The following is a 14,790-nucleotide window of genomic DNA, read 5'->3' on the forward strand; positions in this document are numbered from 1 at the left end:
TATTTATAATAAAGACCTTACTTAAAACATTTTTTTACCCCTAATAAAATAAAAAATTCCATAAGTACTCTACGTACTTCTCCAACCAGTTCTTAAAATCCTTAAAAATAAAAATAAAAATAAAAACCTAAAATCCATAAAAGACTTTGAAATATGCTAAGATCAGTCCTACACTAAAATCGTTATCTTCTTCAAATTGGACATTGTGCCTTGGATCCTAGGGCCTGTGGTTATTGGTCCAATAAAGATAAAACCATTGTGATTGAAAGTGAACATTAGTCTTCACAATCAATTGATCCACTCAAACTCTTTTGAGAACATATCGAGGAAAAGGTCAATGTATGTCGAAAGAATAACCGTGACATATACATCGAGTTCAGTAGCTAAAATTGTATCAGTTCAGCCATATAACCCTACTGAAATTGCCTTGACCTAGCCCTAGAATAGGCCAAGGGAGCATCTATGAGACGAATACTAGATTCAATGGTCGAACCAACAACTTCAACTATTGATTCTCTCTGGAGTCCTTCATCTTGTTCTTCATAGATATCAACCACCAAATTATCAATAACAATAGCAACCTATCAAAGACAGAAACACTAATTCCATCGAAAGGTTCCTCATCAAAGATTGGATCAACCATGAAATCACGACAATCATCAAGTGCTCAGGAAAGAAATTCCCTTTTATTTTCAAGAACTTCTTGGTAATCAAAATCACTTTCTACGATAGTTAACCAATCAATAAAGTTTATGGGTTGAGGCTTACCATCAAAATAGAGAATATCAACTTTCACATTGAAAACTCTAACGTGATGTTCTCCATACTTTCGTCGCTATCCTCCTCACTTGACTCCACATGCAGAGCAGGGCGGTGAAAAGGGTTGTGTTCGACATCCGCATGGGCAGAAATATCCCCATCTTGCCCAAGCTGTCATGTAAGTTGTTGAACCTGCCTCTTGAGGTCTTCAATCACCACATCTATGAGATCACGGGTCAGATCCATGAACCCCCCCTTCATCGTCTCTTGCATGTTGCCATGGGTTCACCAAAATTACTAACTCTAGGCAAATAATCAACGAACCCTAAACTGAATTCAACAAGTTCTAAGCTCAATTTAGCAAAACCTAGGCTGAGATAAGTCAAAATTTTGGTTGAAATCAACAAAAACCTAGCGTTGGATGTAGTTCCCTGGCCTTCTTGTTGAAGAAACCTCTGTTCTAATGCCAACTAATGTAGAGATTTGACAAAGAAAACAAAAAATTAAAAAATTTCCGAGCGAAGCACAAGCATTAATTAAAGAGAAACATGATTTCCTCCTCAAAACCCTAACTAGGGAGCAAAAGCTTCCTTTACGTTTTTCCACTTTTCAAAGTCCTGTGAATTGCCTTACAACCCTCTTCCAATAGCTATTTATAATAAATATCTTAGTTAGACCCCAAGAAATCTTAACTCTAATTGAAATTGATGCCCTAATTATAATAAAATTTGTAATGACATTTTTACCCCTAATAAAATATATAATTTCACAAGTACTATTAAATGCTTCTCCAAACAGCTCCTAAAAATCATAAAAAAATTAAAAGACCCTAAAATAAATAAATAAATAAATAAATAAAATCCTCATAAAAGCCAGAAAAATAAAAATGAAAATCCCCCAAAAATTCATCCTTGAGTTTTAATTGAAAAAACTAAACAATACAAGGCATTACCTCTTGCATCACTAATTTATTCAAAATTAGTTTATTCAGTTGGTTTTTTTTTTAGGAAAGTTGACAATAATTGTATTAATATATAATAAAATGTACATACAATGAGGCCTTCTGAGAAAGCACCCTTTCCAGCCACAAAGGGTTCAAAGAACGATACAAAAGAAGGATTACAATTCCAAGGAGATAGGTGGGAGTCCATAAAATCTAAAGCCCCACCGGGGTGTTAGAATAGGCTCCCTCTCTAGCAAGACGATCGACATCAGAGTTGGCTTCCTGAAAAACATCACACCATGAGATTGAGATACCCCAAGACGACTGGATATCTCATCAAAGATGTCGTCTAAATGCCAGATTACGTTCTTGGAGTCCCCTTCCACCTCCAAGTTGGGACCCCAAGTGTTGTCGAGTCTTTGGAGGCTTTCCAATAAGGCAAGGGCTTCAGCTAGAGTTGAATCCGCTAGGCCAATAGGGCAGGAATAAGCTAGCAAGGTCTGTCCCTCAGTGGAACGTAAAAGGCCACCTAGTCCAAACAGGCCAGGGTTGCCAAGGGAGCAGCCATCAAAGTTAAGCTTGATGTAGCCTACCTTAGATGGTCTCCAAAGAGATGCCCGGACATCAAGCTTAACTCTGATGGCTGCTCCCTTCGTAACCTTGGCCCATCCGGAGTTGTTTATTCGGTCAGTTGTTAGTCAACAACATTATAGACGAGGTTATTGTTATATTTTATTTGGTTAGACATTAAATTATTTCCCTTTTCTAAACAATAATGCAAGACACTCCCGTTTCCCCCTAAAAAGTCAAAACCAGAACCACACTCTAAATTTCCCCTCGATTACCTGTCACATGAACGTAGGCACAAGCTCCAAAAAACTGGCCTTCTCCGTGGATGCATCTTTCCGCCTCCCCTCCTATTTTGTTCTCTCTCTAATCATCCACTTTCCCCTGCTTCTCCTCTTTGACTGTTTTCTCTCTAAACCACCACTTCCCCTCTCAAAACCATCAAAATCTAGCTACTCCTTGAAGCCATCTGAAAACTTCTCAAAGGAAACCATCATCAGCATGGGCTGGCTTTAATAGTCATTCTAGTTTTGCTACTAGTTCGGTGACTCCTTCAGTCTCGATTTCAATGGTTGGTAAGACTGAAGTCTGTAAATGGTGTATCATGAATAGAGAGAAGTTTTGATCCGACTGGGGAAGGGTTTTGATGAGGTTACAGAGAAAGAAAGTAGTTTTTATGGGGCAGAAGGGGTATCATGAGGAGAGAGAGAGAGAGAGGGGTTTTGATGGGGCTCTGTGAGAGAGTGGTTCCTAGGGCAAGTCATTTAGATGGGGCTGATAGTAGAAAGAGGAATTCTAGTGGTTTTGGTTTTGGTTTTGGTTTTGGTTTTGGTTTTGCTACTGCTTTTGGTGACTCCCTCTTTCTCTCTTTAGGTGGATTTTGTGAGTATAAAAGAACTGAGAAAGGGTTTTATGGTTACAAGAAACTTACTGGGGGTTGGGACTGAAGATCTGTAGAGGGGTTACCATTAAGAGAGAGAGAGAGAGAAGAAGAAGAACAGAGATTTTTTTTTTGTTTTTTGTTAGATTTTTTTTTTTGGTAGGATAGAGGGGGGGGGGGGGTGATTCATGGTGCTGAGTGAGAGAGTGGTTTTGATGGGGCTAAGGAGAAAGAGGTTTTGATGGGGGCAGACTTGGTACCATGAAGAGAGAGAGAGAGAGAGAGAGAGGGTCTTGATGGTGCTGTGAGAGAGAATGGTTTTGATAGGGCTGAGAGAGTGGTTCTGATGGGGCAGAGGGAGTTCCATGAAGAGAGAAAGCGTGGGGTGTAATGATGAAAATTGAGAGAGAGAGAAAGAAAGTGAGGGGCTTTAATGATACCAAGTGAGCGAGTGATTTTGATGGGCTGAGGGGAGAGGGTGGTTTCAATGGGGCTGAAGATTTGCGGCATATAGGATACCCAAAAAGTTATTCTGTATAAAGTAGAAACAAGTCTTTAGAGATTGATATTTGTACGAGAATCTAACTATGAATCCATCGTCAATAAGTTTGTAAGATATGTCACAAACAATTTAACATATCTTTATCTAAAGATTGAATGGCTCGTGACAACAAGGGCATCCAAACAGGCCCTAAAATAAATAGCCTCTCAAGAGATCAAACACACCATGAGTTAATAATATCCCTTATGCTGTTACCCAACCCCTGTCACATGATCGGAGATACTAGTATATCCAGAGAAACCCAACTTGCTTTTAAATTATAAATTGAAAGTTCAGCTCCAAATATCCATGAAAAAGGCACCTAAAACAATATTAAACCTTTAAGGAAAGGGCAACTACAGCATATCAATGGAACACTTTGTATGAATTTTCCTACTTCAACATCCTGGAAAGGGTGCTGTCACTCAATGGTGTGCTTCTGATGTAGAAGAGGATTTGCTAGTCGCAAGGTAAGAATTTGGAACACACTGAAAATATCTAAAGGCTATTCTGATCCGAAATGTGTGGTGTGTGGTGTGTTTGAAAAGGCAACGCTTCTTGTTGGCTAGCAAGGGATCATCAAAGACAGGGTGACAACAATCTTCTCTTATGTGAGGCTCTTGATGAGAAGGGAAATGAGGTAGTGGAAGTTCCATCAGAGGATGAGGTTCTGACAAAATACTTTTCCTCCACCAATATTAATAAAGGGCCCTTGTTATCGGCTCAAAAATCTGGGGCTGGCACCCAGTGGAATGTTTTGAGAGAACATGGGACCTTCCGCACACAATTAACGCCACAGAGATCTTCATATTCAAAGGATCCAATGATCCGGTAAAGATTGCCCTCGGGAGCCATTGCACAAACGTTGGGAATGGGAGTCACTCAATGGTCCCTACACCGCATCCTTAGTCACATCCAGGAAATTGCTCGGTGTACCCTTGTGCTATTTCCTGTAGTACGTCTACAAGGTCCCCCTCTAAAATGCGCAAGAGTACTGTCCCATCCATAGCATAAAAAACTTGAGTAGCCAAGGAGAATGAAAAGGCATGTACGATTAGTTCTTGCAATACACCAAACCTTTCCCTACTCCTACATACCAAAGCACTTGTAGAGATGACGAGGTGAAACCAGAAAATGAAAATGATTTAAAATATTGAAACAACAAATGCAACTGAGAGCATTTGCAAGCTCTTTAAAGTTAAACAGCAGTCATTGCGCAGTATGATCATAGATTATAATAAGAAATAAATCAAATTTATTGATTTATTATTTTAAAATAGGCAGTACTTAGCTTTTTAAAAGAGAATAGTTAAATAAAGATGATGCATTATTCCCTGGATATTATCAACAGACATACAAAGCCACATTTCTTGAAAGAAGATAGTTAAAATTGTATCCAGCAGTACCAAAGGTGAGTTGCAACTGTCCACAAGCATAAGCAAATATGATCAAGAAATAGCATAATCCAATGAAATACATAAAATTAACTGAAACCACTTACTTGATGTAAAAGTCAATGATGGTATCGTTGACAAATACCTCAGGTTGTAACAATTCAACATCTCTCTTACCAATAGATACCGCATCAGGATCCCCTTTAGGATAAACTAGATCTTCAAAAGGCTCATTGCACCTACAAATTTAAAAGATGTTAAAACATACGAAGGAATCAGAAACATAAATAGAAACCTACCATATGCGATGCACAACCAACAAGAAATCACAAGTCCATTGACCTAATTTCTATGCTTAGAGGTATTCCAAGCATAAGGTTGTTTACATAATTTGAGTGGCAATACAAGAAAGGAAAGAATTTGCAATGAATAATTAGGGGTAGCTCTAATAGGTGATAAGATGTATGAACATGTGCAGCATCAACCACCACTTAGGAATGGCGATTTGGTTTAAGTGGAAGGCTCTAAAAGGGAAAAAGGAAGACCCAAAAGGCCATTGATGAAAGTAGTGAAAAGAGGTATGATGACCTATGGTCTGACTGAGGGTATGGCCCTTTATAGAGCAGAATGGTGTAATAGAATTTATGTAACTGACCCCAAATAGTTGGGATAAAAGTTTGGATGATGATGATGATGAAGCTTGCTTACATAATTTGTATAATGTAGGGATAAAAAATCAATAAATAACAAATAAAAGTAACTGGCAACTCTAAATGCTTGAAGTGGGAAATCAGGAACCATGAAGAAGGCTACGTTTCAAAAGTCATCAGCATATCAAGAAAAAAATTAAAAGAAACAAAATCTCAATCCAAAGGACTAAAACAACAATCAACATGAGTTATTCAAAGGACACCCTTTAAAAAAAAAAAAAAAAGGCAATGCCAAGAGGCATGACGAAAACTCTTATCCACCAACCAAATTGCCACTAGCTCTGCTTGATTAGGAAACTTTAATTTTTGAAGAGCTACCAACTAATATAAGTACTTGGACCTCATTTGATCCTTATTGATAAAGACAAGGGGGCAACAGCTCTGCTCCTCCATGGATCTCTATGCCCAAGAATGGGCAAATAGCAAGGGTTGATAGGGGCCTCTGCTGTAAGAAGCCATTACTACCATCTCTCCCCCCAGGTCGGGGCACAGAGTGTAGCCTGATGGCTCCCTCCCAAATCATAAAGTGGGTTCACGAAAGAGGCCAAATGGTCGCTTTCATTCCATGGAAAAGGTACTTCCTGAAGGAAGCCTTGTGTTGAAGTATATGCCTTCCAAAGTGAAAGAGGACACATTACCCGTCATAATTTCTGAAAGGAACAGGCTCCAAATATCTTCTATGATAATCAATGAGCTCTAGAAATCCATCATGCAAAGGGAGAACAAATGGAGGTGTGATTATTAAATTCCTCTTAATGACTCCTATTTCCATCTAATTTCCCTAAAATCTCTCCCGACAAGAATTACTACTTTAAAATTCTTAAATTTCCTAAATCACCTCAATAAAAAGAATATGGAAAACAAGACTCCTACCTCTAAGCATTTGCCAAAACATCTTTCCCATGACATTATTGGCCCCAATCGCTCTCACCTTAAAAAAAGGAAGATATTATATTGCTATCTCAATTGTCTTGATTGTGTAGTTCTTAATTGATTGGCCAAAGGGATAATAACGAACTAACCTTAAAACCCATCTCATTGTGATGCAGGAGAATTTGAGGAAATAATAAGATTAGCAAGGAACAAGCCAAACACAAGCACAAGTCAAAGAAACCTATGGTTCCTTCTCCATACCCCAAGCTAGGGTTCCAAAAGCCTAAGCTTTTCTCTCTTTCAATTTCCAAAAATCATGTGGAATGACCCTCTCAAGGCCCTACACATCTTTTATATGTTATAATTCAATGTTTCAAGTACAAAAAGTGCCCAAACAAATAATACATTGACGTATATATCCCAACTTAAACTTAAAATTCAAGAGTAAACAAAGAATATAAAACCCTAGAGTCCGTAGAAAACTAAAAAAATAAACCCTAGAATCCTTAGAAAACTAAAAAAAAAACTACCCTCATTGCACTTGGAGGGTGGGTCACCTTAGCACCTTCCCAAGCGGGAGAACGCACATCATAATAAACCCTTAAACTAAAACTATAATATATATCCTTTGGAATTAAATAAAATTAAAAAATAAGAATAATATTTTGCTCCATCATTCTCCCCTGGTTGGAGAAAACTCATCATCGAGTTTTGAAGTGTGCTAAGATGAATTCACCATCAAAACCGCCTTCTTCAACCTTCTTTTTCTTCGTCAGCTCAAATATTATTTGTGGTAAGAAGAATTCCTCAAGAAACGGATCTTGATATGTATATTGAGGAATCTATGTAAATTTATCAAATACGGCTCTACTTGAACTCCTATTGAAAATCATGTAGGAAACTTCAAACTCAATTTTCTGGTCTTTAGAGCTTTTCTCAATATCCCTTTCCTTACTTTCTATAATCAGGGTCACAATTTGCAGTCTATGAGTTGACCACGTTTCATATGCCCTTCTCTGATTCCAACACCCTAAATTTTTCAAATGCTCTCTCTTTGATATTAATGAGATCTTCAAAGGCCATGATTTGGATTAGTCCTCTTGTTGCCTTCTCTCCATATTCTGTACCCTCTCCCAAAATATCTTCATCATCATCTTGATCCTTATCATAAACCGGATCTCCTAAGAGATCTTGTTGTTCATCAGAGTATGTATCAAAGAATGGTGGTGAATCCCAATCTATAACTTAATGATTTTCGATGCAATCTGTATCAAAATCAATAATCTCATCCTTCAAATAAAAAAGCCTAGAGTTAGATTCCCAATGTCTAGGGTTTTTATCACTATCCTTAACACTTGACTCCCCACGCAGAACGCAACATTGAAAAGGACATTCGAGATCCTCTTGGGCTGCAAGATTATCGTCTAGCCCATTATTGAGGCTCGTGAACTGCTGTGTCAGCTGTTGAGCTTGCCTTTCAAGTTCCTCAGTTATGTCATCTCTAGGATCACAGAGCGGATCCATGAAAATCCCCCTTCTAACCACTTCTCGCTGCAATGAGTTCACCAAAATCACAAAACCTCAGCAAATAATCATAAAAAAAATAAAAAATAAAAAATAAAAAACTGCTGAAATCAGCAATACGTTGTTTTGGCAAAATTTTGACAAATATCAGCAAACCCTAGATCCCATTGTAGCTTCCCCTCTTAGGTTATCAAAACTTGATGCTACAGTATTGTTCGTACCTGCCACATTACGTTTTGTACACTGCTGCAGCACTCTCGTGCAGATAACGGCTTTGATACCAATCTAATGCAGAAGAATTTGAGGCAACCAAAAAATAAACAAAGAACAAGCCAAATACAAGTACAAGTAGAAGAAACCTATCCATACCCCAAGCTAGGGTTCCAAAAGCCTAAGCTTTCAATTTCTAAAAATTATATGGAATGACCCTCTCAAGGCCCCATAATCTCTTATATATTATAATTTAACGTTTCAATTACAAAAGTGTCCAAACAAATAATACATTGACCTTATATATTCCTAACTTAAACTTAAAATTCGGAATGACAGTTGTACCCCATAAACAGTACCCATGAACAGTACTCGTGAACACTACTTGTGAGTAGTACTCATGAAGTAAACAAAAAATTATAAAACCCTAGAATCCTTAAAAAATTAAAATTATAATATACATCGTTTAAAATTGAATTAAAAAAAAAAGGATTAATTTTGGCCTCCATCATATTGATTATTAATTAAAGAAAAAAGGGAGAAATAAGAGGGATGATATTTAACTTACAAAAAAATTAAATGAGAAACAAAAAAATGAAAAAAGATTAAACAACTATTGTAATAAATAGTAAATGAGAAAAAATTAGATAACAAAGCGTAGATTAATATATATAAAACTGATCAAAAATCATAAAAGTGAACATAAATGAGTCAAATCAGGGAATAAATATATATATATATATATATATATATATATATATATATATATATATATATATATATATATATATATATATATATATATATATAAGTTCTCAATTAATTGAACAATAAAAAATTAGTTTCCATGTAATTGCAAACTTGGCAGCATCATGCAATGCACGTCTCTTTATCTTGCACAAGATCAGTGAAAGAAAATTCAACGAGTCAAACTTGGACTTGCCCGAGTCACTTGGAACCAGCGACCTGCTGGCTCCTGACGACTCCAACTCGGTACCCACTAAGTCAAATCCGAGTCTGTCTTGAGTTTGTCCCAAGTCTGCCGGGTCTGTCAAGTCTTTAGAAAAACAGTGGATATTCATTTTAAAAAACAGCTTTTTCTAAGAAAAAACTCTCCAAACTGATTCGGTGTTCGGCGAGTCGGCTTGCCTTGTATCCTAGCTGGTTCATGGAAATAACCTGGGTTATTAAACACTGAATAAGACTATAAAGGAAAATATTCAGATTTATGAGTATGAGTAAAAGTACAGGAATAACTAAGGAGAGAGAAGTTTCGACAACAAACAAGAAAACAAAAAAAAGGAAAGATGAGGCCCTAGTTCATGTGCATAATGGAATGGAATAAAACAGATGGGAAACTATTAGTTCTCTGAAATGAGATTTAACAGCTATATGTAGCCATGAGAATCATAACTCTGAAAACCAGCAATGACACCATGATGCATTGCATGAAACATGCAGCAAGAATCGATTTCAATCACTGAGAACTCCAGAAAGACATGCCGCATAAAACTAATGCTGAAGACATTTCATCCTCCAATAAAAGAGCAAAAATATAAAAGAATGTCGCAACTAGCCCAACTCACCTAGTTAAATACGGGTTATTGCTCATCTCTGCTTGGATACCCATGGAATCATCGTCATTAATCTTCTCGCTATTGCAATCCGAACTAAATAAGAAAAGGAAGAGAAAGGATTTCATCAAATTCATTGCTAACTATAATGTTCAAAAAATATATATATCGATATTGGCACTTACATGCAACAAAATATACAAGTCAAATATATAGTGCTATTTCAGATCCATGTCACCAAAATAAGAGAGAAAAGTATGGGACTGAAAAGTCTAGAATCATGACAAGCAACTAAAACACGTTAGCCACTGTGGAGAACAGAAGCAGAGACAGGGGATCATGTTGCTTGAGGCCACTAAAGCATTTGAAGAAAACCACAGAGGGGTTCAATTAATCAAAATTACGAACAACGGGACAGGGAAAGAGGCAGCCATAAATCTCCCCCACCTCTCCCCAAGACCCATTCGATGGAGCATACAATAGACAAAAGCCCAATGGACATGATCACAATCTTTTCCCAAGTTTACTTCGCAAATAACTCCCGGAAACCTTGGGGTTTTCAAGTCAAGACATTAGTGAACGACAAAAGCACTATTAAGGATTTGCCTTCCACCACAAGAACCACTGTGGCGGGAAATAGCCAACCCAGACACCTTGTGTAGCCTGGATGATAGAAGTTTCACCAAGACCAACAAGGCTAATTAAATGGTAGGCCCCTTATGTCAATCGCAAACTTTAAGAATCAGAGTGCTGAATGTACAATTCATATATCTAATTCACTGCACACAAGTACTATACATGTGTACATAGTTAATATTGAAGGTACGCAACATTTTAGTGTGAAAACCAAGGCATTAAGGTTTCTACAGGCAAGGAAAACCATCTTGCTGGGATCACTGAAGGCCCAAAGCATTTGATTTCACAAGGATCATCAAACCATATCTGAGTTTATTCCATATGACAATCCAGACAAATAATTAAAGGCCAAAACACAATATGACAAGATGCAGCTCATATATTTACTAAGACAAATCAAGTTATATTCATGATATCTACGGAAAAAATAAAGGAATGGATTCAAGGCTAGGTGGTAAGGGAGGAGGGGCACCACAAACTGATGTCTTTAGTTCCACTCCTACCACAGTTAGGGGATCCATTCCCTGCTGAACTACTCACAAAATTTTAAAACATGAAATATAAAAGAAATAGAATACAAGGTCGTCAACAAACAAGGCAATGCAACTCGATAAAGTATAGAATACATCAGCACGTAGTTGTTAGATGAGGGAGCAAGGATCATCTTTTGCCCTACATCCAGAGCGCTTCACATGTTTAGAAGGGGCCTAAGGGCACCCCCAGAATATATATATGATTATAAAGCCACGATTCACGAATATCATAAGAAAATTGTGTAGGAAAAGGAGGAGGTCCTTCATTTCTAGAATAGAAATAAGAAATTGAATTCTATTTTGATGGGATCCATTATAGGATTTGTTGTGTCCCTTTTGGCGTTTGAGGATGTTGTCACTCAGATTTGAACCGAGATGCTGTAGCATCGTTTCCTAAGAGCAACGTGTCTACCAATTTCACCATGGCGGCTTTCTCAAAGTAATATTTGCTTGCCTCTCCACAAAGTGGCTGCCCAGGTTACTAGGTGCCCACCTAGGTGGTTGAGAACCCCAACCATCTCGGCGGCTGCCCCCGTCTTCTTGAACATTGGTTTGACCCCAATTTTTGAACTTTTTTCATTTTGATGAACAATCACAAAAAAAAGAAGAAGAAAGGTTCCCTAAAAAGTGTTTTTTTAACCTACTTAATATGGGTCATCCATTTGGTAAGATACTTAGATCTATGCCTTAGAAGGAACTTTTTCCTCTTCCAATTTTTGTAGATGGCTTTGTCATAATTAGATTAACAATATTATAGAAGAAAAAACCGATTTTGAGTTCCCAAAGCCCTAGATCTTAAAATTCATCTAACGGATGGTCGAGATTCATTATTGGATGGGGGCTCATTTTGACCATATGTAAGGTGCAAAATGAATCCTATTTTTTTAGGGTTCATTGTCGAGATGAAGAGAGTGCCTATGTAAAATTTGGGATCAAACAAATGCTACAAAGATGGTTTCTAAACGTGTGATAACATTATATATATATATATATATATATATGGAAAAGTCTTAAAAACGTCTAAAGGCGAATTGCTACAGTATTTCGCCCCCACCACGGACATGCTACAGTTTTTCCTAAAAACCGCCACGGACCTACGGGAGCAGTGGCGGTCCACGTATATTTTTTGCATCAATTTTGCATAAAAAATCCCGTCACTGACATGCTATATCCGTGACGAACCGCCACGGACATGCTATGTCCGTGACGGTCTTTAATCCACGCCGTCCGAAAAAATCGGACAGCACCGTGCCTATAGGCGAAATACTATTCATTTTGCCCATTAGTGTTTTGTAGTCTCTTCATATATATCTATATATATAAATATATATGGCAGAAGTTACACTATACTCCCAAGATAAAGGTACTCAACAACAAACCCCTTAATGAATAAGCACTACCAAATTATCACCAAATACCGTATTACTATTTATTTTTTTCCAGCATGAACCCCCCACATGCTTTTTTCAAGTACTTCTAGACAAAAATGTCTCTGCTCTCCAATTCTTTAGCCTCTCCCTTGTACTCTCCCATTTTATATCTCTAGCATCCTCTACTCTCTTTTTGTCTTCTCTCACTCTTGGCTAGGCCCTCTCAAACACCCACCAAAACAGATAATCAATTCCCACCTCCCTGTAATGTAAAAGAACTTCTCTGCCCCCAAAATTTTCATCTCCCTCACAGTGCAGATCTCTCTTCAGTCTCTTCATCTCCACCAGTAAATATATGGGATAGGCAGATTCGGCCTCCATACATTTTGTTTCTCATTTTGCACGACCCCATTCCTTCTCCATGTTCCTTCCTTTTACCTCTCTCTCTTTCTTCTTTCTCTATTTCCTCCCCTCTCTCTCTTACACCGTGCCAAGCAGTGCAGCAATCTTTAGAGAGAGGGGAGACTTTTGTTTACATTCCCAATCTCCATTGTTTTCCCAATCCTCCTCTGTCCTCCAACTCAAGCTTTGATTTTTGCACAAACCAACATGTCCTACTTATCTCTCTCTATCCCTCTACAATCTAACCTCATTACCTCCTCTCTTAAAAGCTCACTACCATGCCTTTGACTCCCCACTCACCAAGGTTTCAAAAAACGCTAGGGCGACCGGACTGGCACCCAAAACCTCGGGCGTCCTGTAGTACAAATTTTTAAGATATATACGTGTATTTGCTGTCCAAACACACATTTATGCATATATTTGTGTCAATTTGTAATTTATTGCATTTGAAAATATTGCAACATATATTTTTATATACAAACATATGACATATCGCAGGTTGAGAATAAGCTTGTTCAAAATTTCAAAACGTACAAAACATTTAAAAGTCTAATACACAATGTAAGGTCTCCAACTCTCATATTCTCCATATTCCATACCACAAAATAAACCATAAAACCTCCAATAACACCCTAAAAATAATTTCAATGAGAAAAGGAAACTTTTTCAATCCAAAAAAAATACTTTCGATTCTCATAAATTACTTTAGATTCTCATAAATACATTTAGCATAGAGATCGAGGGCGTTTTTTTCACTTTGGGGACCCCATCATATATTTATACAATATTGGGGGTTAAAATGACCTCCTTTGCCCTTTTGGGCGACTTAAAGAAGCGATAAGGGGCCTACGGCCCTAGGCACTGGGCAGACCGTTTTTTAAAACACTGCCACTCACCCCAATCCTAATAACACCACACCCACTCGAGAGAATGAAAGAGAGTAGCAACAACCCAAATAGATAAAGAAATAAGGGGGAAGAGAGCGAGAAAGAACACATCCAATTGCTTGATGATGATGGCACCTGAAAATTGAGGCGTTTTAGCTTGATTTTGCAGATCACAAAATGCCTTTGCAGGGGCTTTCATGGAGCCACCACACCTGCTACCGGATCCCTCTGTACACATAAGCCCTCGGCACCCCTCCTTTTAATTGCAGCACCAAGCTCTAGCTTGGAAATCCTAGCACCCTACAAAAGATGCAAGAACTCTAGTTTCTCTCTCTTCCCTACCTCGAAAACCACCCCATCAAAGGCCATCTTTCTCTCTTAGAAGTCACCCTAGGGCCTAAGACACATAAGGAGAGTCAGTGTATAAAAAAGTGCTAGGCGGCACCTAGGCAGTCATGGGGTCCAGGTCGCTTAGCACCCAGGCGGCCGCCTAGAACCTGGGCGGCCTAGTAGAAATGTTTTTTTTTTTTTTGGGGGTTTTATCTCTCTAAAATAGCCTCTAATGGGTTTTAGGTTTCAAACGAACCTAAAACCCACAATTTTACCCCTTTAAGTATTAAAAAAATGACCCAAAAATACCCTCAAGGAGCTACATTTCCACCTCTGGGTGGGGCGCAGGCCCTGGGCAGCTGCCTAGGCGGGTTCGAGCAGGCGCCCAAGGATATCCGCCTAGGCCTAGGCGCTGGGAGGTTCGCTTTTGGAAACAGTGAGGAGAGCAATAGGCACTTTGATAGGAATGATACATCTCCAATGAAAGGAAGGGAACACAACTGGCCATATGATTTTTCGACAGCATGTTTCACTTGAGAATCTTGGGGAAAGATGAGAGAGAGAATAGATAAAGAGAGAAGAGAGAGGATTGACTGGGGGATTTTCTGCTGACTTTAGTGCTGGAGTTAGGCTTCTAGAGATAGAATCACTAGAGGT

General features: G+C 38.2%; 1 protein-coding gene across 7 annotated transcripts in view; it reads right to left on the reverse strand.

Annotated features, from left to right (window-relative positions):
- LOC18442667 (putative ubiquitin-like-specific protease 2A) overlaps positions 1 to 14,790 on the reverse strand; it is a 48,420-nt gene that overhangs the window by 16,789 nt on the left and 16,841 nt on the right. For all 7 annotated transcript variants that reach the window (XR_016046791.1, XR_016046792.1, XR_016046793.1 and 4 more), the window contains 2 exons: positions 9,988 to 10,071; positions 5,192 to 5,323 (listed from right to left, as the gene is read on the reverse strand). Coding sequence is in view for 4 of the 7 variants with exons in the window: in XM_088854824.1 (XP_088710950.1) it covers positions 5,192 to 5,323; positions 9,988 to 10,071 (216 nt within the window). In the remaining 3 variants the exon portion in view is untranslated. The remainder of the gene's footprint in view (positions 1 to 5,191; positions 5,324 to 9,987; positions 10,072 to 14,790) is intronic.

This window comes from Amborella trichopoda, chromosome 13 (genome assembly GCF_054954075.1).
Source record: "Amborella trichopoda isolate Santa Cruz 75 chromosome 13, AtrichopodaSantaCruz75HAP2 v2.0, whole genome shotgun sequence".
NCBI classification, from domain to species: domain Eukaryota; kingdom Viridiplantae; phylum Streptophyta; class Magnoliopsida; order Amborellales; family Amborellaceae; genus Amborella; species Amborella trichopoda.